This window comes from Pelecanus crispus, chromosome 9, assembly GCF_030463565.1.
Source record: "Pelecanus crispus isolate bPelCri1 chromosome 9, bPelCri1.pri, whole genome shotgun sequence".
In the NCBI taxonomy this organism is placed as follows: Eukaryota; Metazoa; Chordata; class Aves; order Pelecaniformes; family Pelecanidae; genus Pelecanus; species Pelecanus crispus.
The window spans coordinates 15,424,467-15,449,916 of NC_134651.1; the positions used below are offsets into that span (position 1 = coordinate 15,424,467).

General features: G+C 53.9%; 2 protein-coding genes across 2 annotated transcripts; one reads left to right on the forward strand and one right to left on the reverse strand.

Moving 5' to 3' along the window:
* Positions 1-302: 302 nt before the first annotated feature.
* On the reverse strand, positions 303-12,776 carry LSG1 (large 60S subunit nuclear export GTPase 1). Its single transcript, XM_075716471.1, has 14 exons — positions 12,696-12,776; positions 12,497-12,614; positions 12,037-12,157; positions 11,365-11,451; positions 10,408-10,494; positions 8,215-8,275; positions 7,318-7,494; positions 5,613-6,041; positions 5,192-5,293; positions 4,211-4,354; positions 3,774-3,897; positions 3,066-3,145; positions 2,232-2,405; positions 303-894 (listed from the first exon to the last, which is right to left on the reverse strand). Exons 1-14 carry the CDS (start codon positions 12,774-12,776, stop codon positions 715-717), a joined length of 1,965 nt encoding a protein of 654 aa, XP_075572586.1. The 3' UTR covers positions 303-714.
* A 9,690-nt stretch (positions 12,777-22,466) lies between these two features.
* On the forward strand, positions 22,467-23,555 carry FAM43A (family with sequence similarity 43 member A). Its single transcript, XM_075716964.1, has one exon. The coding sequence runs from the start codon at positions 22,467-22,469 to the stop codon at positions 23,553-23,555; it is 1,089 nt and encodes a 362-aa protein (XP_075573079.1).
* Positions 23,556-25,450: the final 1,895 nt, after the last annotated feature.

Here is a 25,450-nt window from a genome sequence, read left to right on the forward strand (position 1 = left end):
GGACAAATTAACACCAGATTTTTGGCCAGTCACACAGAGCAAATGTTTTAAAATACCAACAGGAAGTCACATAGAACAACTGATACCAGCTCAGTGCGAAGGACATAAAAGCAGCATCTTCCTTGCACGGTGTGCTGTGCTCTGCTCTGCCTTAAGCTGGGAAATATGGAGTGGTTTCAGTACCAGATTCTACAGAATAAGGCAATAAAGATCCTTTTACCTCATTTTTCAACACACTAAAGTGTTCTGTCAAATCAACAAACAAGCACTAAAAGGGGGGGGGGGGGGGGGGGAAGAGAGATGAGCAACAGCATCTCAAAATATAACAAACATCACCCATTGAGATTCAACTGTTTAAAGATTTTAGTCAGTTTTACAGGGCTTGCTTTGATCCCAACAGCTATAAAATACATCCTTTATGGAAGGAAAAAACATTCCCACATGGCTCCATCTGCTCCCACTGAAAAGACGTTTCAGCAGCAGTCAAACATCTGGGCTGGCTTCCAGATAACATGAACGGCCAGGTCTCTTTTGTTCTCGGAAGGGATGAGCTCCAACTCTCAGAGCCCACTCTTATCCCCTGCCCAGGCCAATTCATAACACAGAGCTCCCAGGTGAGCTAGTGATGCCCACTTATCCTTTTTTTCCCCCTCAGTTCAGGCCTGCAGGACAGTGCAGTCCCTGCCCTGGAAAGGCCAGACACCAGCGCCACAACTAAGCCTCCAGGTGCTTAGTGATCCTGCGAATTTTCTCCTTCTTGTTCCTGTTTCCATGTTTTTTCCAGGGCTTTCCTACCACATTCCCAGGGTTGGGCGTAGTCACAGGCACAAGGCCGCTGCCAGGCCGGTATCCCATTGCAGCCCGGACCCCTTTCATCAGGGCGCGAACGTTCTCCTGGAAGAGGAGACACAATCACCAGTGACGGATGAGAAGGCATTTAACCACGAAGAACTGTGATATGTTACTAAAACCAGACACGGGCAAGCTCAAACCCTACAAGACCTGCTCAGCCCCCAGCTTGAGAGCTGCAGGAAAGGTCACACCAGGCAGCTGAGCCAAAGCTTGCCAGCACGCTCCAGTTCTGTCCGCAGCCATGCCTCGCTGCACCAGGTCCTCAGCGTCTACCACTGCAAGCAGAGGCAGACGAGACACCAAGCTCCGACAGACATCGGCTATGGCACTAGAACTGATTCTCACAGTCTCTGCTTTGCACACACAAATTGTCTTTGCAAATAAATCTGGCATCTGTGAAAGCCAGAGACTAAAATAACTTGCTCAAGTCTGGAGTGTGGGTAGCACCACCAGGGCTCACAGCTCGTGCCAGCACTTTGGGCAGCCAGAGGGAGAGTCTGGTAATCCCAAAAATTCTTTTCAGGTTGTAGCTTTCTGAAACAGCTCACTGTTTTTTTGAAAAGGGCCCGAGTTCTTGCTTTCAAAATGTATGACTATCTTTAGCTGTGCTGAAACAAATACTGTTCATATCCAGCTAACCAAGCAGAATGGATCACACTATCTATGACCTACCCTCTCTTCACTGCTAAACACCCTGTTCTGATCTTTGTCAGGTATGCAGACTTAATCAGTTATGTAACTGACATTTCATTACAAGTCATTAATAAATTTTTTCAGCAGTGTAGAGGCAAAACAGATCCCTGTGGGACCTAACAAGAAGCATACAAGTTAAGGGAAATTCCCATTTTCCACTTTGTTTTGAGATTTCTCAATTAGATTTTAAATCCATTTCTGCGTTCTTTTCATCTGATTTCAGGTTGTGTAGTACTAAATCAACTGTCTTAAGAAGCTTATCATGTCCCCTAAATATGTCATCTCAAGAAAGGAAAGTTAGTCTGAAGGACCTGTTAGTCCAAAACCATGTTCCTGATCGGTCGCTGTGTCACACCATCCTCCTGCATTGTCTTTCTTCCCAGTCACTGTCCTGTTTGCTCAAGATTGATATTAGGCCCATAATGATGAGGGCCACCCCGCTGACCTTTTAGAAATCAACTATGCGCACCTCATTAGCCATCTTTCAGTCACCTAGGACATTCCCAGTGATTTAGGAGATCATAAAAAGAACAGAGAGCTCTTGGGTAGAAATTATGTGGAGATGCCAATGGCATCTAACACCATAAACAACCCAGCATCCCTCCATCCTCTAAGCTATTTTTTCCAGTAACTATGACAAAGCAGTGCTGCTGTAAAAACTCCTAGAATAAATCTCCAGAATTTACCTGGTGGAAAAATGTTTTGTCCACCACATTTTCAATTTGTTTTGCTTTGGTATTCTTCTCAGGCTTCACCTGCCCACTGGCCTGCACAGTTCTGTTCTCTGGGCATCCTTGATGCTGGTGCTGAAAATCATTTGGGTCAATGCCAGGAGGTGGATGGCAATATAACAGCTTTCCCTGTGAAAGCAATGGGATACAGTTATGACCAAAAAAAAAAAAACCTCAGAAAGAGAGGCCCAAAGAGGAAAGAAAATAAGTCCAAACCTAAGAAGGGCCCTGGAAGTCCGGGGGCTTACACTGGCAGACTAACTATCAGTACAATTTATTTCTCCTCCCAGGCAACAACTGGCTTGACTTCTAAGTTAAAGCACCGTTCTCTCTCTACTTAAAAGCACCATTTCCAGCTGCAAACAATACAGTGCAAAACTCTCAGGAGTACTGGAGGATCCTATTAAGAAATACTGAACAGTGAGTTGCTGAGACGGGCTGTAGAAACATGCAGTATTACACCACTCATAACTGCAGTCCTTAGTGCCAAATACTGATCCACTATACAAAATGCATGTTTCCTGAATATCTGCTGCTTATTTTAGAAATATGATAATTTATTTAGCTACCACCTTATTTTTAAGCAATCATCTTTTTAAGAGTAAGCAGCAGCATAAATTTCATTTATTCCTTTAAAACATAAAAATAGCCTGATTTAAAGAGTATTTTAATATATGCTGATTTTATCCAGAGAAATAGAATTCACTTTATTGTGCCCCTTCCTGCTCCAGTGAAACCTTCGATTCACCTCCTAGCAGGAAAGAAAACCCAGATGTAGGAAGCACTTACACTGACATAGTCTTTTAACACATATCGAGCTGATCTCGGCTGGTCTGGCTGTCCATGAGCTGTCATAAAGCCTCTCATATCTGGAAGACAAATCCAAAGTACATTCTGTGTCAGTACAACAAGCGAATTAATACATTCTTCTCTGCTGCCTAACTGTACATTCATATCCTTTCTCAAAAAAACTCCCTTAGAAAAAGGATTCTGTTGGGGAAAGCAGGGAAAAAGGGAACGCTGCTGACTGTAGAGGTACTGCAGAAGCACTCTAACCCAAAAGGAATGATGAGAGCTGACATCTCCCTACCACCAGAAAACCTGCTAGTTTTTTATTTGTGTTTTAAGGCCAGAGAAGATGAACTGCATCAGAGAATCAGACAAGGGAGGTAGACCTTCACTGTATTCTTCAAAGTCTAAATCAAGACACAGTTGATGGGAGGTATCTAAAAGGATGAGAGCACCACACTACACAGGCCAGCAGGGCACTTCAACATCCTTAACACAATCACTACATCTGTCAGACGAAACTGGCAAAGCACCACTGCAACACACACATGAGATGAGCTGTTAACAAAGGCCCTTCCTGAGAGGAGGTCAAGTCCTAAAGGGGAGGTTCAACGCATGAAAAAAACCAAGTTGAGCCTAACTTTAAAAAGTTCTCCTAAGACCTTGCACACAGCGTAGGTGGTAGGTTTTAAAGGAATCGTCACTCACATCCGTATGCTGTTAGCAGCTCTTCAGCTGTTGGCTTTCGATCTGGATCCTCATCTTCCCTTGGCCTTATGATATTTATTCCATAGGTTGCTTCCAAAATGTTTCGTGGGATATGCTGGCAAACGTAAGCTAGTGAAGGAAACCACTTTGTGATTTTTAGCTACACAAGTAATCTTGCCCTAGTTGCTCCAAGAGCACACAAAAGAATGACTTTTGGAGTTTGTCGCAAACCAGAAAAACGATGCAAGTCTGACAACAAGACAAACTTGAAACAAGATGGGGAAAAACCAACACAGCAGGGCTGTTTTATCTAGTACGCGTCCCCACCACCCTCAACGCATAAGCACGCGTACACCTACCAGGGCTGGAACATGCTACATTGCATACTACAGATCCAATGCTTGCAGACACTCTCACAAACCCCATGCAAAGGATATTAGAGAAATGGGTGGGACATGGTCCCTCATCTGGTCTATAGGCAGAATTCCAGAACAAATCATTTCTGCCTTGGTAGAGATGAAAGATGGCATCACCAGACCAGGGCAATCACACAGGCACAAACCAGGCTCCACATACAGGGTCTACACAATAAATAACCAATGAGTTCCCCAAGGCAAGTCAGTGTCCGTGGAGGAAAAAAGAAAAAAAAAAAAGAAGAAAAAAAATCAAATGCATAGATGGAACAAGGATGCAAATGAGAATAAGCAGAAATTCTACTAACATAGACATCTGCCCTGCTGGCCCCAGCCAAAGAATTAAGGAAATCTGATGTGGAAGACAGCAGCACTTCCAAGGTTCATAAATAAGGTGTCCAGATGGGGGCAGCAAGATCTTCAGCTCTCCAATCTGATGGGAGGAGAACGCACTCCAGAAACCTTTAACTGTGTTGGACATTTTGAAACAGGTAGGACATTGCACAAGTACAAAACCCACAATGCTCATTATAGCACTGGAGTTACCTCAAAACTAAGAGCTTGATCAATATGAAAATGGCAGCATCAGACTTATTCACAGCAATGACTGTGGACAAGAAGGATGGTTTCAAAGCTTGACCTTAAGCTATTCAGAGAAGCACTCACTTTTCAGAGGTTCTCTCCTCATGACTGGTGTTGAAAAAAGAAGGGCCAAGCTACTTAAATAAAATCAGGAGATGGAAAATATCTCCCACTGCACAGCAGCTCTCATCAGTGACACCCAAACTGTAGCAAGAGCTTGGAAGCAAGAACTATAGTTCCAAAATTATATACATGAAGCCCAGCTCTCTCCAACCTAAACTGCTGGGCAGAGTTCAGGTTGGCAGACAGTTCTCAGTGAGTCCACTTGGTTACAACTAGTTCATAATGAAGCTCTCTTCCACTAGGGATGGGTGGTGTGGGGGGGTGGGGAATAAAAAGATCAATGCTTTTTGTTAGCAATACCTGAAAGTGTTTTGTACGGCCTGGTGTAGCAGACACCGACACCTTCTTATTTCCAAGGATTGTGTTGATGGTTGAACTTTTGCCAACATTAGGGTAACCCACCTACATGAAAAAGAAGTGGAATGGTAACAGTGATATCAGGCAGGGCGATGCCAGAAGTCTGGCAAAGCTCTGACACAGCAGTACTTTAATAAAACTTACTGGGGGGAAAAAAAAAAAAAAAAAAAAGGCAAGCAGTGGGGAACACTTATCTCCAGGAACTTCAGAATTACTCTTTGCACAAAACCCTCAGCGATTTACAGTTGCTAGGTTTTTTTACCCTTACAGGAAGCCAGGCTACAGGCTGAATTTATCCGATGGAAGGCATACAGAATTAAAATTTAGATTAAGCAAGTTCCAGTAAGCACCAAGTCTAACTCACCAGCCCAACATTTACTTCCCCATTCTTCACCCTTGGTCCATTGTGCATGGTTTTGAATATCTCCAGCAGCTCAGTTCTCTGTACTAGATGACTGAAGTTCCTGATGTTCCTATTCTGCTCCTGCACTACATGCTGCACCGCAGCACCATCACTCCTGCTTTCCATCCTCTCTGGGGCAACAGCATTTACTTTGTCCCCGCCTTCATCTTCAGAACAGGTTTGCCAGGCCTCCTCTTCATCATCTTCACAGTCTTCATATTCATCACTACTGTCATCATCACTAACCAGAACTTGGTTTACAGTTTGCAGAGCATTGTCTGTGGATGTGCTTTCTGCGCTATCTTGTGCTGTGTCGTCGTCGTCTTCTCGACTGGAGTTTTCATCTTCAGAATCACTCAGGTCCTCTGCTGCATCTTCAGTGTCTAGTTCCTGTGTGAACAGTATTTCATAGGTGAAATGTAAAGACAACACTAAGTCTTGCTGTTGACTGCAGTTGCTGCAGTGCAGTCAACTGTGTTTCATCAGCCAGATCCCAAGGACTGACAATTCACTGTTTACATCACACAGGTTTTTTAGGGGTCTTAAGAAGGATGTAGAAACAACTAGCTTGCTTTAGGAGAATGACAAGTATTCCAAGAGGGACTGTTAGCTTCATTGTGAAGTCATTAAAGGTTTCTCCCCAGAGGCACAACTCTGAATGCGTACACACCCACAGCATCCTTACACACAGCAGCAGCAGAGCCCAGCAATTTTTTTTTTTTAAATTATCAAGTGTTTGTAGAAATAGGAATGAATGTAAATTTTTCAAAATGTTCAGAACACAAAGCCATTTTGTTTCAGGTCTAAATATTTCACTAAAATAATTTCAAGCTGTCTTGTTTTCAGTCCAGCTCTTTACATTTCTTCCCTACAAACAGTTCACATTCAAAAAGGAAGACCTTTTCATAACACTATTTTGACTTTTCTTTCCAAAAAAGAAAACAGAACTAACACTTTCAGTCTCACTTTTAAATCAATCTGCACAAAACAGTTTATCCAAGGACTGTAAACCAGCTGAACAGACTAGGTATTTTTGAAAGGAGATATGGGATATTCCATAGCTGAATAGTGACGCCTGTAACAGATGAACCCAGTAAAACCTGAAAGTGGCAGCTACTGATAACATGTAACTTGGCAGCAGCACAGTTTGTTCCACTGGACAAAGAAAGGCTCTCGGGTACTTTAGGTTCTCTAAGAAACACCTCCCCTCCCTGGGAGAGAAAAATCCTCTGTACAGATAACCACATCCCTCACAGCATCCCTCTTCGAAAGGATTCCAATTCTGTCAATGAGTTAAAGAGTTTCCAAACAGATCTACAAGGGCTGTTTCTGTAGTTATTCATCAGTAGCCTTAAGGAACCAATTTACATTCTAGTTCAGTATTATTTATCATGTCATTAAGCTTGAAAGAGAAAGTGCAAGCACTATGAACAGCAACAGAACAGTGTACCACTTTGGTTCACCATTTTACTCTCCTTGCTTTTGTCTCCGAATCAACCATTAAAATGCTGTTTTACAGCTGCATGGGTCCTTAGAATAATCCTTCCTTGACACAAGGACTGTGCCTTTCCTAGAAAGGTGCCCAGGTATATCACAAGTATAAGTACAAAGCAAGTTATCAGAAGCAGCCAGTACCTATCCAGTTGGAACTGGTCATCTACAGTACCTTTGCTTCTCCAGATAGCCGTTTGCACTCTGCCAAAGCTGACCAGAACACCACCTTAACGCCCTCTTTTTCAAAGAACTGTGCCCAAGCAGCCCGCTGCTCCTCACTCAGCAAATCTGCTTTGTTTATCAGGATCATGTTCTCCTTGTCATTGCTGACTTCCTTAACATAACTTTCCTGAAAAAAACAAGAGAAGGATCAGTTCATACTCTGGTTTGGGCTCCTCCTCCCAACCAAGGTGATATAAGAGCAGCACAACAAGTTAGCCCATCCAGCTCCACAGGAGTGTAGCTAAGCTTACCGTCCCCTGGGCTAGATGGAACTGGTATTTGGCAGACAGCTACAAGAACAAATTGGAGCATGCAACTACCGCAATACAGGTTGTTTGTGGCCACGTGCGCAAACACCTTATCTGCTTAGAGCTACGACAAGATATTAATCAGCACCTCACAGCAGGAACTCCTAAGATCAACTATTTGAGCAATTTCCTATCTCATTGATGTGCAGTGTTCTACAGTCTATGATTAGAAAGATGTCACTTCAATAATTCTTGATCCTTCACTTTCAGCGCAGTAATCATCACCCATTTTTATTCCACTATGTGTTTAAACAGCACAATTCCTTTAAGTGCAGATGCTTCTAGTGGGTAATGAGGAGCGATATAATGTCTGCAATATAACATTTGCAGAACTGCTTCTAAATCCACAACACCGTGTGAAATACCAAAAAACACTGAAGAAAAATAACTTGATGCCAGAATACTTGGATATATAAATAAAATAACCAGTTAGGCACAACAGCAGAACAGCTCCAAGGTGGCTGAATGAGTTAAAAGAAATACATCATAAACTCTAAGAAATAAAATGAAGACAACATTCAAGAAAGTGGTTTACTTACCAGATCTTGGCATCTAAACAGAAGGGGGTTTCTAGCATCTACTATCTGGACTACAATATCACTGCAAAAATAAAAGAAAGCCCCATAAAGCAGTCTTTCCTGCCTTGCCTCAAAGAAAGCAGCAAGGCATAGCACATTACTTGCTTCCAGGTTTTGCTTGGAATTTTAATGGTTTTAATTGTATTATCCTACTAAAGTACTTTTACTGAATTAACAAAGCATCTCAGCATCCCCCATGCCCCAACAGAGCCATGCTTATGCTACAAGCCAGTACTACTGCACAGTATTTCTGCCTCTAATTCTCCTGCACAGCCAGCAAGGGGAAGGGAACCATGCAAGTTTTGCTAATCTATCTACCCTTCAGAAATGCTCAGCAGGCAAGAACCAGAGTAGCAGCATTCTATCCTTTAGAATGTTACTAAAAACTGTGGTAACTTTACTTCTGTCTAGTCTCATCCCCAAACTGCAGCGGGGTGGCTACAGAGAGGAAGAAGAGGTGGTTTTCCTACACAGCAAGATATTCTGGAACACTGTTGTCCCCTTTGCATGGAGCAAGGTGTACGAAGTCTCCCACAGCAACCTGCAGATTCTACACGTGTGCTATCAGGCATTTTCAGAATTTCCTTTGTGTTCTTCTCATCACAAAAAGCATAGAAGAGTAGAATAACAGTCTTAGACTGCAGTAAAATATGTTGCTGCCCCATGCAAGCAACGCCTTGCAAGCATGCTTTTAGGAAATGTCTTCCAAATCCAGACACCAGCTTGCCATGACATACATGAGCAAGACTCATCAGTTCTACAGGTGAATTAAATGCACTGGCTTCAGATGCCAGAGGCACGCGTGCTTCTTTTGAAAAAGGAGGGAGAAAATTTAACTACAGTCTCTTCCACTAGAACTTCTCCAGGCAGGTAATTTAAAATACTGGTCACCACGTGCCAATTCTATTTGTTTGACAGGGATTTCTGTTAACTCAGGACAGTTTCAGAACACCACAGGTTGAATGGAAGAATTTCAAGCCTCACTAGGCAGTTGGTTACATATTAAAAAAAAAAAAAATTTAAAAAAACCACCCAAACAATAAAACCCCCAAGGGAGTCATTTAATAAGCCACATGTGTACAAAGAGTTACTAAACAGTTACAGGAATTCAAAGATCAAGATGAGAGAAAGCTGACACCACGGAACTGGGATGGGATACAGAGAAGTTACTGAATCACACTGCTGGGAGCTAGTTCGAAGCAAACACAAGAAAAGGCTGACAAGAGATCAAATTATCTGGCAAGGTAAGGGAGGGATGACTTTTCCATTCGATTCTGAGACAGCACCCTCACTCTACATCAAATAAAAAGCTCCAACAAGAGTAAAAATGCTTTAATAACACATTCCAGCCACCTCAAAACACATAACACAGTCACACTGCACATCATGGTACCCTACAGTGGATGCTCCCGACCCAGCTCTCTCCCAGCCAAATGCCCAGCAGCACCCAGTACAAAGCCACTTCTGTGAGAGGACCAGCTCACCATGACCTCACCGGTGAAGTATTTTTCAATTTTAGGAAAATCAGATGAGATGATCTCAAACTTAATTAGTAGTGAAATTAAATGCCCCAGTTAAATTAACATAGCAGATAGCACTCCTATTGTATTACAGCTTGGCAGAGCAAAGAAAGCTATTTCTGTGATATGACAGACTGTTGTCTTTTGTGCACTGCTGCAATTTCTCTGCATGGCAAGAGACCAAGGACCAAGAAGCTCTTTCTTTCCCAATGTTATTTAGCTGATCTGCCTTGCCTCCTGCCCCTGAAAGTCAGGCTGCAGCTGTGTAGTTGAGAAAGAGGGGAAAGAGTTAATCTTGGCAAAAGACCTCAAAGACACATTCTCAAAAGAGGCCTCCCACACAGAGTTACTGGAAGAGGCCAAGAGCAGCAGCATCTGAAGAATCACAGAGACTTGCAGCAAATTGCCTGCAGAATCACAGTGCTGAGAGCTAGCGTGCACCACTAAGCAGCTGCCCTTCTTCACGTCACATTTTGATCACTTCAAAACAAAGTCACTTCAGTGCTGATAATAAAAAGTTACTAACTGTAATTGTTTTTCCTGTGCTCAGACACTTGAAGCTTGACTCAAAAGCTTCAATTCCAGAAAACACATTAAATGTTACTTTTAAAAAGCAGACAGCGATATACTTTACCTTCTTTCAATGACTCTCCAAAGCTGACGCCAAAATTCCAAGTTTCGTTCAAATGGGGTTAGAATTAACTTTTTTTCTTCCTCAAGGCTAAGGCAAAACAGAAAAGAGACGTCATATTTGGCCCATGTCCGGCAATAAGCACACCATCAGTTCTTCCTTAGATCCACGAAGCTTTAGTTTCAGAGAAAGCTATCAAATCACACTCATTAGTAGGTACTATTTCTACTAGTTTTGCAAAAATATCAAGTGCCTGGGTAAACTGATGTGTAGCACTGGTTCAGCAGTGACGCAATGGCTCCTCATCATGCCAATGGAGAAGTGGTAAATGACAGAAAGAACAAAAATTCATTAAAAGTCTGCCTGTGAAATTTCAGAGACCGCAATAATAAACCAGAGAAGTTATCCCAAATGCCCGCAGTTATTACTCGATTGAATACCACCTGAAAAAAGAACAAATGTGGGGATGGTACCTGAAATGACTCTGTACAACCCCTGACTTGCTGTTACCACCACCCGAACGACTTTATTCAGGGCAAGCATGGGTTCACAGGGTGTGAGCAGATACTACCTAATGCTCCAGGCCAGCAGATGCAGCGCCAGACCAGCACAAGCTGCTGTATGCAGGCGGGCAGCACTGTGCTCTATTCAGAGCGGCATTGTTAGTCTTAGAAGACCCATTCCCCACTCCTCCACAGCCAAAAGCAGAACATCGCACTCCATCCTGAACACTTTTAACTGTAAACAGTACAGGAACATCCACACACAAGAGAGCTTTGCAGAGCTCACCACAAAGACATGTCTGGACTGTGGCTGGGATGTCCAGCCTTCTAGAACAAGTACAGGGAGCTACTGACAAGATGTGAATTTTATTGGTCCAGCAAGGATAAATACAACCCACTGCTTCCTGCATCTCCAAATGCCACCAGCTACTCACCCAAACACAAGTGGCATACTCACTGGGCAAGTTGTCGTCTCCATTCGAGAAAGCTCTCCCTCTCAGCTTGCTTCAAGTCCTCCGCACTGGTTGTCCTATCCCAAAGTGGCCTGTAACAAGCATATTTTGGAGCGAGTGGTCAGAAGTAGCAGATCAGTTGCATTACTGCAATAAACATCTACAGAGAACACAGGCACCACACATTCACCTACACGGAGATTTTTATAGTTCAAATGCACACGCACCAGTTTCCAACAACTTTAAGTACACCTTTTTCCCTTGTTCCTTCTAAATTCCACTAGCTGAAAGGACACCATCCTATGCACACCAAATCTCACAAAGCTGTTTTTTCAAGCTAAGATTTGTACGCCATTTAAGAAGAGGGATCCATCTCTCTGTCCATCACACACAGAGCTCTGGAAAGGCTTACTAGGTGGCCTGGATGCACCAGCTCCAGCAGTGCCAGGCTTTGAGCAGGAAGCCCACACAATCAGAACAGATGGGCTGGGGCTGGCAGCACCCGCATGGCAGGCAGGCACCTGTGCTGTGGGTTACAGCAGGCTCATGCAGGCTAGGTAGTGGCTTCCCCAAAAATAGGGTACTGACAAAGCAGAGAGCTGTCCCCAGGATGCAGCCACGGAGGGGCCGAGCCCACTCAGCCGAGGGGGATCCAGGCCCGGCCCTGCAGGACTCGCCTCCGTGGGATGCGCAGGAACTGCCGGTTCTCCTCATGCAGCTGCCGGACACGCTGAGCCTCCTGGGCTGTGAGCAGGCCAGTGCGGCTCTGGGCAGACACGATCTGGATGTTCAGCCGCTCTGCAGAAAGGGAGAGACAGTCGTCCAAAGCCAGCTGTCCCCATCCCTGCCTGTCACCAGCCCTGCTGGCCCCTGCCGCCCCACCCCATTCCTGCTGACCCTGGCTCAGGACACCATCCCCTGTCCCCTGGACCCCCACCCAGCCAACCCCATTGCCAGCCCCAGACTTTCTCCCACTCCCCCATGCCAGAACCGGCCCTCGACCCCCGCCCAGGTCCCCAGCGCCGGGACCCCTTCCCCAGCCCCTGGATCTCCCCCCGGGCCCCACGGCTCCCCCCGCCCAGCACTGGGCCCCTCCCCGGGCCCAGCCGCAGCCCAGGACCCGTCCCGGCCCCTCACCGGCCACGAAGCGGGTGCCGGCCAGCTCGGCCGTGGCCAGGAACTCCTCCAGCGGGCTCTGCTCCGGCGCCGACCGCAGCTCCGGGCCGCGCTCGCCGCCCACCTCGCTGGCGTGCAGCTGCCGGGACAAGACGCCGCCGTCAGCCCGGGCCGCCCCGGCCTCCCGCCGCGCCCCCCGCCGCCCCAGCCCTGCCCCTACCCATGAGGAGGCGCCGCGGCGCTCCAGACCGCGCTGCCGCTGCAGGCAGCGGCCCAGCCCCGCGCCCCGCTTCTTGCCCATGCCGCCGCCGGAGCCGGAAGGGGCGGGGGCGGCCGCCAGGCTTCCGCGGCCGCGCCCGGACCCCTCCGCCGCGCCCCGCCGCCCGCGGAGCAGCGTTCCGGGCAGGCGGGTTCCGGGGCGGCCCCGCGCTCCCCGCGCCCGCCGCCGGGCGGCGCCACCGCACCGGCACCGCCGCCCCCCCGGGACCGCCCCCCGCGACCGGACCCCGAGACCCGACCCCGCGACCGGACCCCGGGGCCGTCCGTGCCCGGCCTGCCTCTGCACCGCTCCATGCGCTCACGGACCACCCACCCCGTACCCATCCACACGCTGCCCATCCACACGCTGCCCTGCCCGTCGATCTGTCCACCCGCACCCACGCATGTCCCTCCGTCCATCCCCACGCTGCCCTGCCCAGCCATCCATCCATCCCCACGCTGCCCTGCCCATCTGTCCCTCCGTCCATCCCCTCGCTGCCCTACCTGTCCCTCCGTCCATCCCCACGCTGCCCTGCCATCTGTCCATCCGTCCATCCCCATGCTGCCCTGCCTGTCCCTCCGTCCATCCCCACGCTGCCCTGCCCATCTGTCCATCCATCCATCCCCACGCTGCCCTGCCCATCTGTCCCTCTGTCCATCCCCTCGCTGCCCTACCTGTCCCTCCGTCCATCCCCACGCTGCCCTGCCCATCTGTCCATCTGTCCAGCCCCACGCTGCCCTGCCCAGCCACCCGTCCAGCCCCACGCTGCCCTGCCCATCTGTCCATCTGTCCAGCCCCACGCTGCCCTGCCCAGCCACCCGTCCAGCCCCACGCTGCCCTGCCCATCTGTCCATCTGTCCAGCCCCACGCTGCCCTGCCCATCTGTCCATCCGTCCATCCCCTCGCTGCCCTACCTGTCCCTCCATCCATCTCCACGCTGCCCTGCCCATCTGTCCATCCGTCCATCCCCACGCTGCCCTACCTGTCCCTCCGTCCATCCCCACGCTGCCCTGCCCATCTGTCCATCCGTCCATCCCCACGCTGCCCTGCCCAGCCACCCATCCAGCCCCACGCTGCCCTGCCCATCTGTCCATCCGTCCATCCCCACGGCTCTCAGCGTGGACAGGCGCCTCTCCCACGCTCCCCTCCCCACGCCCAGCTCTAACCCTCCCGCTCCCACAGCAGCCACCAGCCCCGCCATTAACACGTGGCGCTAATAAAACCCGGGGCACGTCTAAAGGCAGCGCCCTGAGGCCTGCGCTGCCGCAGGAGGCCCTGGCAGAGGGGCGAGGCGCAGGGCTGCGGGCCCCCGCAGAGCCCACGGCAGCGCCCACGGCAGCGCCCACGGCTGCGGGGGCCGCTTTCGCTCGCCGGTTGGGCCTGGCGCAGATGCTATCTCCGGGGAGCAAACAACGCTGGCAGCGAGGCGTGCGAAACCCCGTCCCGGCAGCCGGCGATGGGGGCAGGGGTTTCGTGCATCCCTCCGGGGGAAGCCGCAAGCTCCCAGGGGCTGAGGTTGCCCCTGCGCCCTGTAACACACCCAGCCCAAAGCCGGATCCCCGTCCCAGGTCTCCATCATCCCAACACAGCAATAGTGCATACGAGGAACGACGGTGACAAAGAGGGATCGTGGATGCGGAGGTGGAAGGTGTGCTACGAGGCAGCTGCCAAAATCGAGCCAGAGCCTAGGCATCCCTGCAGGGCAGAGGACAGTGCCCACCCAGCCAGGGAACCATCAAACGGGTTTCGGCAGCAGCCGTTGCGGCCAGTCGGGGTCAAGATGGGAGACCGGGTTAAATTAATAAACAACTTGACCTGTTCTTGCGCAGTGAACTGATTTATGAACCATTTCTCCTTTATGGGTGTTGGGTTAAGGCCAGACATTTTTGACTATAAGTCTGTAATGTGTATCAGTTGTAATCGGAGAATAACCCGGCTAATCCCTGGAAAACACAGGCACTGCCTACACAGGCAGGCAAAGCTTAACTTCAGGTGCTGGCCGCCAGCAGCACGGCAGCGTGCAAAACCCCGTGGGCAGGGGTCTTTTCTCACGCTCAGCACTACGTGACGCCTCCCCATGATAAACACTCATTAGGAAGACGCCATTCTTCCTTTCTTCTCCTTTTCAAAGCCAGCAACCGTATGGCATAAATTTCCCAAGTACGTCTGAACCCTTGCCACGCTCATCCCAGGCTCTGCCGCCACCGCCAGCCTGGCCCAGCCCCTCCTTTGCTTCCTAAAGGCAAAGACGACAGATGAAAGGGGACTCAGTGTTCGTCTTTTCATTTACACAAGGTGCTTCAGTTGAAGGATGGTGGGCTGCAGACACCATGCAGCGATTTAGTAAATTCATTTTTAATCAAATCATCTTTCATAAAGCTATCTCAGGTCTTTATGTGGGCACCGAGGCAGCAATATAAGCTCTCATTATTGTATTTCTTTAATACTTCAGTTAAAAGTTACCTTCCTTCTACACTGCATAATCATCAACCAGAGCAGCCAGCCAGCCCAGCCTTTCCCCACGCCTTGGGTCTGGCAGCACTTCTAACCCCACAGCCGAGGCATGCGCGATGCCATTCCCAGGCTGCCCAACCAGGGACAAAACACTTTAATAATCCCATCAGCGCAGCCCCGGCAGCACGGCCTCGGCACTGCCAGGGTCCTTGGCCGGTGACACAGCAACCGGTACGGAGCATGGAGCTCAGTGGACCTCCATGGGACACGGGCAGCCGTGGCTGGTGGCATGAACTGGAAACTGAGACACTCGGGGACAGGCAGAAGTGCTGGCGCAGTGGGAAAAGGAGGTTCGGGCTTGCTCCACCGCCTGCAACCCTCTGTGCGTCCTGGGGGCGGTGAAGTTTGAGGGTAACCTGAAGAGCAAAGATCTGTGCATTTTGATTGGGATGTTTTTCCCACGTTGCCCTTTTTTCCCACACCGTTCCCCATTTCCAGACTGAAGCACTCCAGGGACAGTCATTGCAGATATTTCCTGCCACCTTTGTGGGAGCTGCTGAAGAAATGCCCAGATTGCCCTCATTCTTGCAACAGATAACATTTCTCGGTGCTTCATAAACACTAAGGAATTATTTCTGTCCGCTGATGCCAGCAGCACAGCGAGGATCACTTTGAGCAGAGCAACGCTGAAGGAGATACAGATTGGGGCATCCAAGTGACAGAGACATCAGGGTCTCAGCTAGAGTCTTAATTGCCTATTTCTAATTGCAGTGTTTCTCATCCCACTCCTATTGCTCTGCTGTGCCTACCTGAGCAACACAGGCTGCTTCTGGTTTTACCTAAACACGACTGCCTGCTTCTCCTAAAGACATTTATGTATGGATTAATCGCACGCAGTGAAAAGGGCCACCGAGGAAGAGATGCTGTCACAAGAGCTGTACAGAGGCGGCATGGCACCCATGCGTGCATGCCAAGAGTGCAGACAGCCAAGAAGAGCATGGAGGAGAGGGGCGTGCTGCTGTGAAGTCCCGTAAACCTGTTGATGTGCAGCCCGCTCCCGTACAATGCAGCAGCTACCACGGCGTGCAAAATGAACAGGATTTTTGCTGCTGGGCCTTGTTTTTACAACTCAGCTCTCTGACAGCGGTGCTCGGGCTGGAGTGCAATGCTGTTCCACGAGAGCAAGCACCCGCTGTGCATCACCAAACCTCTCGCTGCTCCTTTGAAGTGCGTTAACTGAGTGCCCAGCACTGCCGGCTCTTTGGAGGGTGGCCATGGCTTTGGGACTTCTCACAAAACCATTGCACAGACCAAGTAAAATCTGCTGCCCTTCTAGCGCACTGTAATCATCGACTTGTGTCAAAAGGGCTGGCTTCCCTCCCAACTTCTTCTGCCTTGGAGCCAAACCACTGCTCCAGTTTTTGATGCAAATCCTGAAAATTATTTAGCAGCAGCAGCTCTTTTTCAAAAGCCAACACCACCAGTGCATTTTTGCCTAAAGGAAACATTGTTCTTTCTGGACAACTTTTCCTCCATTTTCCTCTAAGGCAGCACTGGGAGATCTCAGGACTGTGTCTCTAAAATATTCATGTGATAGCTATTCATTATTCATGTAGACTCACAATGCTCGATTCAGCGGTACTGCCAGCCTCAGCCTGACAAGCAGACCCATTAAGAAACCCCCCCACAAAGCACCCCTGCAAGAACACCGAGACAATTTTGCTCTGTGCACAGCTGCAGCTGCTTGAACCCCTTCTTTCCAGCCATACTCAGAAGCGTGCCAGGACTGTAGGAACAGGGGGAGCCCACTCCCCACGCTCCCCCATCTTTTGGTGAAGGTCTCGATCCCCTCCAGGAAGAGCAGCACCCCGGGGAGGCTCTGAAGCAGGGCTGCCTGGCCAAGGCTGAGCCCTGAGAAGGCACCGACCCCGCCGGGGCCCTGGGGCGAGTATTTTAGACTCCGCTTCTTCCACCAGCCCTATGAAGATAAAATCGCCTCCCCGCCTGGCAGGGTGGGGGGAAGGTTAATTAGAGAGAGCTGCCTGTGTCTTTGAAGGCGCAAAGCGCTGGGCAGGAAGCCGGCAGGGGATTTCTCGAGCTCCTGGCGTGCCGGCTCTGCCTGGACAGGCTCGTCCCCGCTGCTTGCCACTGCCTGCACCAGCTCCCCGTCCACATGGTCATGGATGGCCCCATGACGGCAGCCCCCAGGATGGGGCGTCAAGCAGAGGATGCCGCCCTGACACCACCTGCGCACCCCTTGGCTGGCAGCATGTCGGGAGGACGGGTGCCTGGCACGGCCTCGCTGGCCCGGTGAGCCCCCCCGAGGGTGCCATGACCCCCAGGGGAGGACTCTGCACCCCTGGCCGCCGGCTGCCCTTCTAATTATAGCTGCGGGCGCAGGAAGCGCCGGGGCCGCCTGTGCAGGAAGCGGGGTGTGCCGCCCTCGGTGACTGAAAAACAACCGTGGCGGAGGTGTGCCGCCACCAGCCCGGCCCCACCAAGCAGCGCAGCCCTGGCCCCGGGGCTGCCCCCAGGCTGTGGCACCCCGAGCTCGGTGCACCCAGGGGTGTCCCGGGCCATCGCTGCGTGATCCCCCCATGGTCCTCACTCTGCCCCGGCATCACCCGTGCCCCCAGCACTGACCCCCGGAGCCCCGCCGGGGCAGGCTGCCGGCACGATGGGGTGCTGCTCCCCTTCAGAGAGGCAGGAGGGCAGCAGGGGTGGCATGATGCATCCACTAAGGGTGTTAAAGACCCTTCTCCCTGAGCAGGAGATGCTGTCCCCTGCCCTGCCGACTCGTCTCTGGCTGCCCCAGCTCCCGGCAGCAGGCAGCCATCTGCAGCCACTGCTGGTGAGCCCTGGATGATGGCCAGCGGGCCTGGGGACCATGGTACCCCACCTGCCCCCATCGATGGCCCATGGGGCCCGGGTGCTGCTCAGCCTTTCCATTTCATGGAAAATCCTGACAGTTCAGTGTTTCCTTTGTCCTGGTTTGGAACAAAGAGTCAGCCAAAACTTCAACGTTTAGCACAGTTAGAGAGCCTCTGAAGTACTTTGTTTTGGAAAACACTGAAATGCCGGTTTGAAATGTTTCGCTTTGACTGTGTCACTTCAGCTGCTGCGGCACAACGAGCTCCATTGCTATCTGAGAGGAGAAAGCCTGGGATGTTTTCATACGCTAACAAAATCAATACATTCCCATGAGTTATTTTGGTCTTGTCATATCAACTTTTCCCAGTATCTTTTTCCCTGCTACTCTCCCCAACCAGAGACCTCCAAGAGCTCCAGTTCTAGCTGCTGGGCACAAAAGCCATCCCCGAAGCATGGCTGCTCTCTGCAGCATTTTACGCTCTCCCACCGGGCAGGCCCCGGCATCTCCCCATGCCGCAGCAGGGCAGCCAGCGCGGGCAGCCTGGCATCCCCCTCCAACAGAGGCGGTGGGCAGCTGCCCGCCTGCCTGCACCGCAGCGGGGCGGCGTGCACCCCGGAGCCTACAGGCTTTTGGTGGGGTGCAACCATGGGCTGCAGCGCAGACCGGAGTGGCCAGGGGAGGAGGAGGAGGATGGAGCGGGGCAGGGAGGGGGGTCTGGCAAGAGCCAAGTGCAGCTCTCACCACGCTGCCGGCGCGGGGCAGGCTGGGCCATGGGGGAGAGATGGTATCTTACCGGCTTTCCCACGCCTCGCACAAGCTCTCCAGGCGGGCGCACGCAAGCAGGTGATGCTCGGTAGCTGCTGGGGTATTGCATAAATAGAAAGCAGGCTGCTGTGCTTCCCCCGGGCTACAGGGCCGTGCAGATAAACCCCCAGCATGCATGTCCCACACAGCACGGGTGCTGCCGGCCTCGCAGGCAGGGAGGGAGCCTTATGCTCACTGGGAACCAGGCAGCTTGCCCTGGCCCTGCAGGGCAGGCTCCCCTCTCGTTGTGCCTCAGCTTCTCCTCCTGGCAGCGAAATACGGACATGCAACGTGACAGGAATAGCCCCACACTTAGGGCTGGTGCCCCAAGCTTAACTGGGCTGCTCCCTGCTGCCAGACTTCACCCAAAAGCTGCGGCACCGCTCCTCAGCCCAGCATGGGACTAGGAGGGGGTCAGCATTTTGTTTGTTTGGGAATTGCCATCACAGGCCACCACGATTTGCAATGTGCTTTTCTGTTGCCAAAGCATGTGGTGGTTCTCCATGCCCAGACTGAAGCGGCTGCTGCACAGCATGAAAGAGATGGTCCTGAAGTTAATTGGGCCCATTAATGAAGCAAAGAAGGATGCAGTGGTCTCTGGCACACCAACTGGTGAGCAAGCACGGTGAGGAACTGAGCTGAGACAGTTTCCATCCTCAAGCAGGACTGTAACCACAAGACACCTTCCCTGCAGCTGCGCTTCCAGCCAACCTGGAGGCAGCTATGCCAGGGGGGCTGCTGCTCCCCAGCCACCACCTGGAGCCCGCAACGGGTCTCTGAGGGGCTGAGGAGACCTCTGCCCTGAGAAGGCAGCGCAGAAATGGAAGTGCTGCTGGCTTGGGGGCTGGGGAGGTGGTGGGGAGGGCAAGGAGGTCGGAGCTTCTCCTCACCTTACATGCTGCTGGGGTTTGCAGACAGGTGTGTCCAAGGGCTGTCTGAGAGACACAGGGCTTGGCAGCATGTGCAAGCCATGTCATGAAAATTTAAGGTCTTCATTCCTAACATGGGTTTCTTTAACTGGGGTGATGGAGGCACCTGCCCAGCATGGCTCTACAAACAGCTATGTAGGAGTAATTATCACAAGTATCCATGCGCCAGTGCCAGCTCCCCTGCCACTAACCTCCCTCTGGAGGCAGTGCTGCAGGGAGGCGGGGGGCTCCTTGCCTGCTCCATCCCACCCGGAGCAAACACCCACCTGCAGAGCCAGCAGCCCGAGACCCAGGACGCCCTCCTCTGCCCACAGCCGCAGGCAGGCAGGGCTTTGGCAAGCCAAGTCCCGCTCCCACGGACAGGTTGCCATTCCCACGTCTCAGAGGAGCAGCCGGGGTTGCTCTCGGCCTTGCAGCTCACAGGCGCGGTTCAGGGAGGTGGCAGCCGCTGAGCACAGGGCAGGCGTGGGTCTAGGGGTGCGAGCCAGGAGCTGCAGGCTCTCGGTGCAGTCGTTCAGCAGGACAACCTCGAGGGGAGAAGGCGGCTCTGTGGGCACCGTGGGAGAGCCGCACCACGTGTGGGTACCACATCACTCTTAGCCGTTGGTTGTATTTTAAGTGCACAGCAGCATCTTCTGTTTTCACCTTGCAAGACAAAGACGACAAAGGAAAAGCACGCTGGATGCTTCTGGAGATTACATGAATGTACATTCATTAATGGGCTGTACAAACCAAAGTCTTTCTCTCCCTGCTACGCAGCGGGATGGTCCTGCAGGCTGGCAGGAGCTGTCTGCAACGGGCTGCAGCATGGCACACAGCCCCCCCTGCCCACCCCACCGATGGCGCTGGGGGGGCTCCCAATGGGTGCCCGGCACCCAGCCTGCGTCAGGCCAGCCAGGGCCGAAAGCAGGGACCCCCCGCTGGGGCGGGCTGCTGCTGGGCACCGCCGGCCGGGGCAGGCCTCCGCACCCCCCCACCTCCCTCCCGCAGAGTCCCAGCGGGACTTTGCTCAAGAGGCAGAGGGCTCGTTTTGGCACGGCGCTGAGCCCAGATGGGCGCTGGGCTTTACGCGAAGGGGTCCGGTCAGCTTGCCCCAGCCGTGCAAGGCCCTGTGTGCGCTGACCGGCGTGTGCCTGGCCCGTGCAGCTTTCCGACTGCAGTTTTCCCATAGCAAAATGGGAGCATTAACACATTCAGGTCTCAGGGCCAGCAACAGCCTTCCTAACGCTGTGAAAGTGCTGCGCTAGAGCCGCCGAAGACAGGAAATGCAGCGCGTTACAGCTCCACACCCACCACCAGCCTCTGGAAGCCATAGATGCGGTCAGGCGTCCCCTGGTACAGCTGTGGCTGAGAAACCTGAGGAGCCGGCGTTGACGACGCTGCCCTCCAATGAGGGAGTATTTTTGAAATGTGAGCAAATGGGCAAGTGCTTTTAATAATCAGAGGCCGGTCACTGGTTACTTGCAGTTCCCAAGTAATCTGCTAGATGGCATAATGTAATAATAATAATAACGATAATGATACACGGGTTTGTTCTAATTGATCCGAACTCTAGAAATGATTTGTCAACTAATTTAATCAGGTGCTTACATATTTTACTGCATGAGTACGTACCGCTCCCCTTCTATCAAGCGTTTACTCCAACCCTGATGAAGTGCCGCTCTCTGCAACCACGGCATTTCTGTTCTTTCTGGCGGAAGATATGATGCACGACACGAGAAGCTATAGCAACCACACAGAGAGCAACTTTCCAAAGCTCTCATTATGTCTGTGACTGTACTCGAGCAACCCCAGCAAGAAATTACAAGACAGCTTCTTGTTATTCGGCCGCTGCGTATAAATAAAGAGCAAAGCATTACTCATGCGTAATGGCTTTTATTTGCTGCAGGCCCTTCAGCTCTCGGAGCGGGCTAACCAAATCAAAGGGAAGATTATGTCGCAAGAGCGGGACTCCTGCACGGCACGCCCTGGCCGGGAAGGCTGCTGGGCTTTGCGTTCCGCGGGCGTGGGGACTCCCGCAGCGTGGGGCCCCGCAGCAGCCTTGGGATTTTTATCAAGTTTGGGAGCTGTTGAGCTGCCGGTTCCCCCCCCCCCCCCCCGCCTCCCCCGGCGCCCTCCCCGCCCCTGCTGCTGGAGGCCGCGCGTGGCCGTGGGGACGGCACCGGGGCGGGACGCGGGGAGCGGGTGGGGACGCCGCGGGGGGGGGGGGGGGGTGCACACGGCGGGCCGGGTCCCGCCGCGCCCACGGCCCGGGGGCCGCGCTGGACGGGCGGGGGGGGGGGGGGAGCGGGGCCGCCCGGCCGGGCTGGCACCGCCCCGCGCCCGCCCCCTGCCCGCCCCGCGGCGCGGCGGGGCCGGGGCCGGGGCCGGGGCCGGGGCGCCGCGGCGGGCGGCGCAGAGCGGCGGCGGCGGGCGGGCGGCGAGCAGCGCGCCGCCGGCTCGGCGGGCCGCGGGCAGCGGGCGCTCCGCCCTCGGTGCGCGGGGCCTCCCCTCTCCGCGCCCGCGGAGCGCCGGCGCCCGCCTATATCTACGGCCGCGGCGGCCCGCCGCCCGCAAGGATGTGAGGCGGGCGGGCCGCCCAGCCGCCGCCGCCGCCGCCGCCGCCGCCGTGGCATGCCCCCCCGCGCCCGGAGCCGTCGGCGCGGCGCCTAGCCGCGGCTGCTCCGCGGGGCGATGCTGCCCTGGAAGCGGAGCAAGGTGGAGCTGGTGGCGGGCGAGGCGCGGCGGCAGAGCAAGCCCAAGGGGTACGCGGTGAGCGTGCACTACTCGGCGCTCACCTCGCTGGCCCGCGCCTGCCCCGAGAGCGCCCTGCACCGCGTGGGCAGCATGTTCCGCTCCAAGCGGCGGAAATTCCGCGTGACCAGCGAGGACCCCACGTACACCGTGCTCTACCTGGGCAACGCCACCACCATCCAGTCCAAGGGCGAGGGCTGCACCGACCTGGCCGTCTGCAAGATCTGGAGCAAGAGCGAGGCGGGCCGGCAAGGCACCAAGATGAAGCTGACCATCAGCGCGCAGGGCATCCGCATGGCCCACGCCGAGGACAAGGGGCTGCGCCGGCCCGGCCACCTCTACCTGCTGCACCGGGTCACCTACTGCGTGGCCGACCCGCGCCTGCCCCGCGTCTTCGCCTGGATCTACCGCCACGAGCTGAAGCACAAGGCGGTGATGCTGCGCTGCCACGCCGTGCTGGTCTCCAAGCCCGAGAAGGCGAAGGCCATGGCCCTGCTGCTCTACCAGACCTCGGCCACGGCGCTGGCCGAGTTCCGCCGGCTGAAGAAGCGGGACGACGCGCGGCACCAGCAGCAGCAGCTGGTGGGCGAGCAGAGCATCCCGCTGGTGCCGCTGCGCAAGCTGCTCAACGGGCAGTGCTGCTACAAGCCGCCGGTGGAGCGGAGCCGCAGCGCGCCCAAGCTGGGCTCCATCACGGAGGACCTGCTGGGCGAGGAGCAGGAGGAGCGGGCCATGCACTGCGACTGCGAGGACATCCTGGAGGCGCTGGGCGAGCCCGAGGGCGAGCTGCTGCGCGCCGGCGCCGGCCGCGGCGAGGGCCCGGAGCTGGGCCAGCTCCTCCGCGACCTGGGCGAGCTCAGCCTGGGCAACGACCTGCGCTCGCTGCGCGCCGACCTCCGCGTCCGCCGGCTGCTCTCCGGCGAGAGCACGGGCAGCGAGTCCTCCCTGGAGAGCAACGGCGCGGACGGCGCCGCCCCGCCCTGCAACGGCGCCGAGCAGCCGCCCCCCGGCGACCCCGAGACCGGCTGAGCGCTCGGCCGCGCCGGGCGGCCACGGCGCCTCCGCGGCCCCGCCGGCAGCGCACGGCCCCCCCGGGGCGCACCGGGACCCTTCCGGGCGTGCACGGCCCCCCCGGCGCGCACCGGGACCTTTCCAGGCGTGCACGGCCCCCCCGGGGCGCACCGGGACCCCCCCGGGGCGCACCGGGACCCCTCCGGGCGTGCACGGCCCCCCCCGGGGCGCACCGGGACCTTTCCAGGCGTGCACGGCCCCCCCCGGGGCGCACCGGGACCCTTCCAGGCGTGCACGGCCCCCCCCAGGGCGCACCGGGACCCTTCCGGGCGTGCACGGCCCCCCCCGGGGCGCACCGGGCGTGCACGGCCCCCCCCGGCGCGCACCGGGACCTTTCCAGGCGTGCACGGCCCCCCCGGGGCGCACCGGGACCTTTCCAGGCGTGCACGGCCCCCCCCGGGGCGCACCGGGACCCCTCCGGGCGTGCACGGCCCCGTCGGGGCGCACCGGGACCCTTCCGGGCGTGCACGGCCCCTCCGGGAGCGTTCGGACCCCTCCGGTTGCCCCGGTCCCCCGCGGCGCCACCGCGTCCCGCAGCATCCCGGTGCCGGTGCCCGCCGGAGCCGGGCCCCAGCCCGCCGCGGCCCGAGGAGGGGAGGCGGCCGCGGGCTGTTTACCTCCGGCTCAGCCCTTGAAGATCTGCCAAATTCCTGGAATAGCTTTCCCCGGGGAGGGCGGCGGGAGGGAGGTGTTGCGCCTTGTTTACAGTCAGAAATCTCACATCCGAGAGGGCCCCCCCGCCGTTTTCTCCATTAAAGTCACTCCATTGTGCTGTCGTGTCCGAGAGGTTTGCACTGTTGTGAATTTTTTTTTTTATTATTATTATTTTTAAGTTAGACCCTTTTTTTGGGCCCCGGTCCCGTTCCCGGTCTCAATGCTCTAGATCTTTTGCTGTGCAAAAGAAGACTCTACTTGTGGCTGTTCACCTGTACATAGGGAAATGTATGCAAATACATTTTGTTATTTTTAAGAACACCACCATTGCGATCTCCTCTGTTTGCACATATGTGAAGAAAATAAAGATGACAGTAATTTAAAAGAAACTGGGGTCTCTGTGGCGATTTGGCCTCTCTGTGTGTGCGTTCCTGTAAGGAGACTGGCGGGGGAATCCCTTGGGATGTGTTGTAGCTGCAGGAGGGCACCCTGCAGAAAGGCCCTTGCAAGCACCGAGCGGGATTCCTGAGCCGGCTGGAAATCTTACACTGTGGGGAAACGTACCGGGCACTAAGGTCTCTTATAAAAGACAGAAGCGTGAGATTTTTCCTCTCCGCAGCTCCTAACGACAGGGGCAGGAGCGTGCGAGAAGGCTCGTGTCGGGGCTCTCCGGCTGGATCGGAGGCTCAAGAAGGTAACTGGGGTTCTGAGGCTGCTGCGGGGCGAGCTGCCCCTCGCCTGGCAGCGCGCTCGTGGGCGCTGGGAGTGCCGTGCAGCCCTCGCAGGGTTTGCAGTTGGGCGCTGCCGCTGCAGATGATCCCTCACCACTTGCAGCACCAGCCCGAGACAATTTCATAACCTCACCCAGGGTAAGCAGCGAAGTTGATTAGCCACGGGACTGCTGCGGTATTTTTAGCTGTAAATCTGTTTGTAAGTGGCAGGCTCCCAGGGCAGTAGAGATGTTCCGGTTTCATTTGTCCCCAAGTGGAGGTATCAATTAAGACAAATAATTAATCTGGCATTTCTGATATCTAAATGTTTTCCACTGTGCCTGTGCTGCAATCGGGTGAGTTGCAGGAATGTCAATGAAAAACCCAACCAGGTGCTGGGGCCAGGCCGCAATCCTTGTGCAAGGAGCCAGCCTCCAAACTTGGAAATATCTCATTAAAACAGATTGCAAAATCTGCCACCGCGCCGGC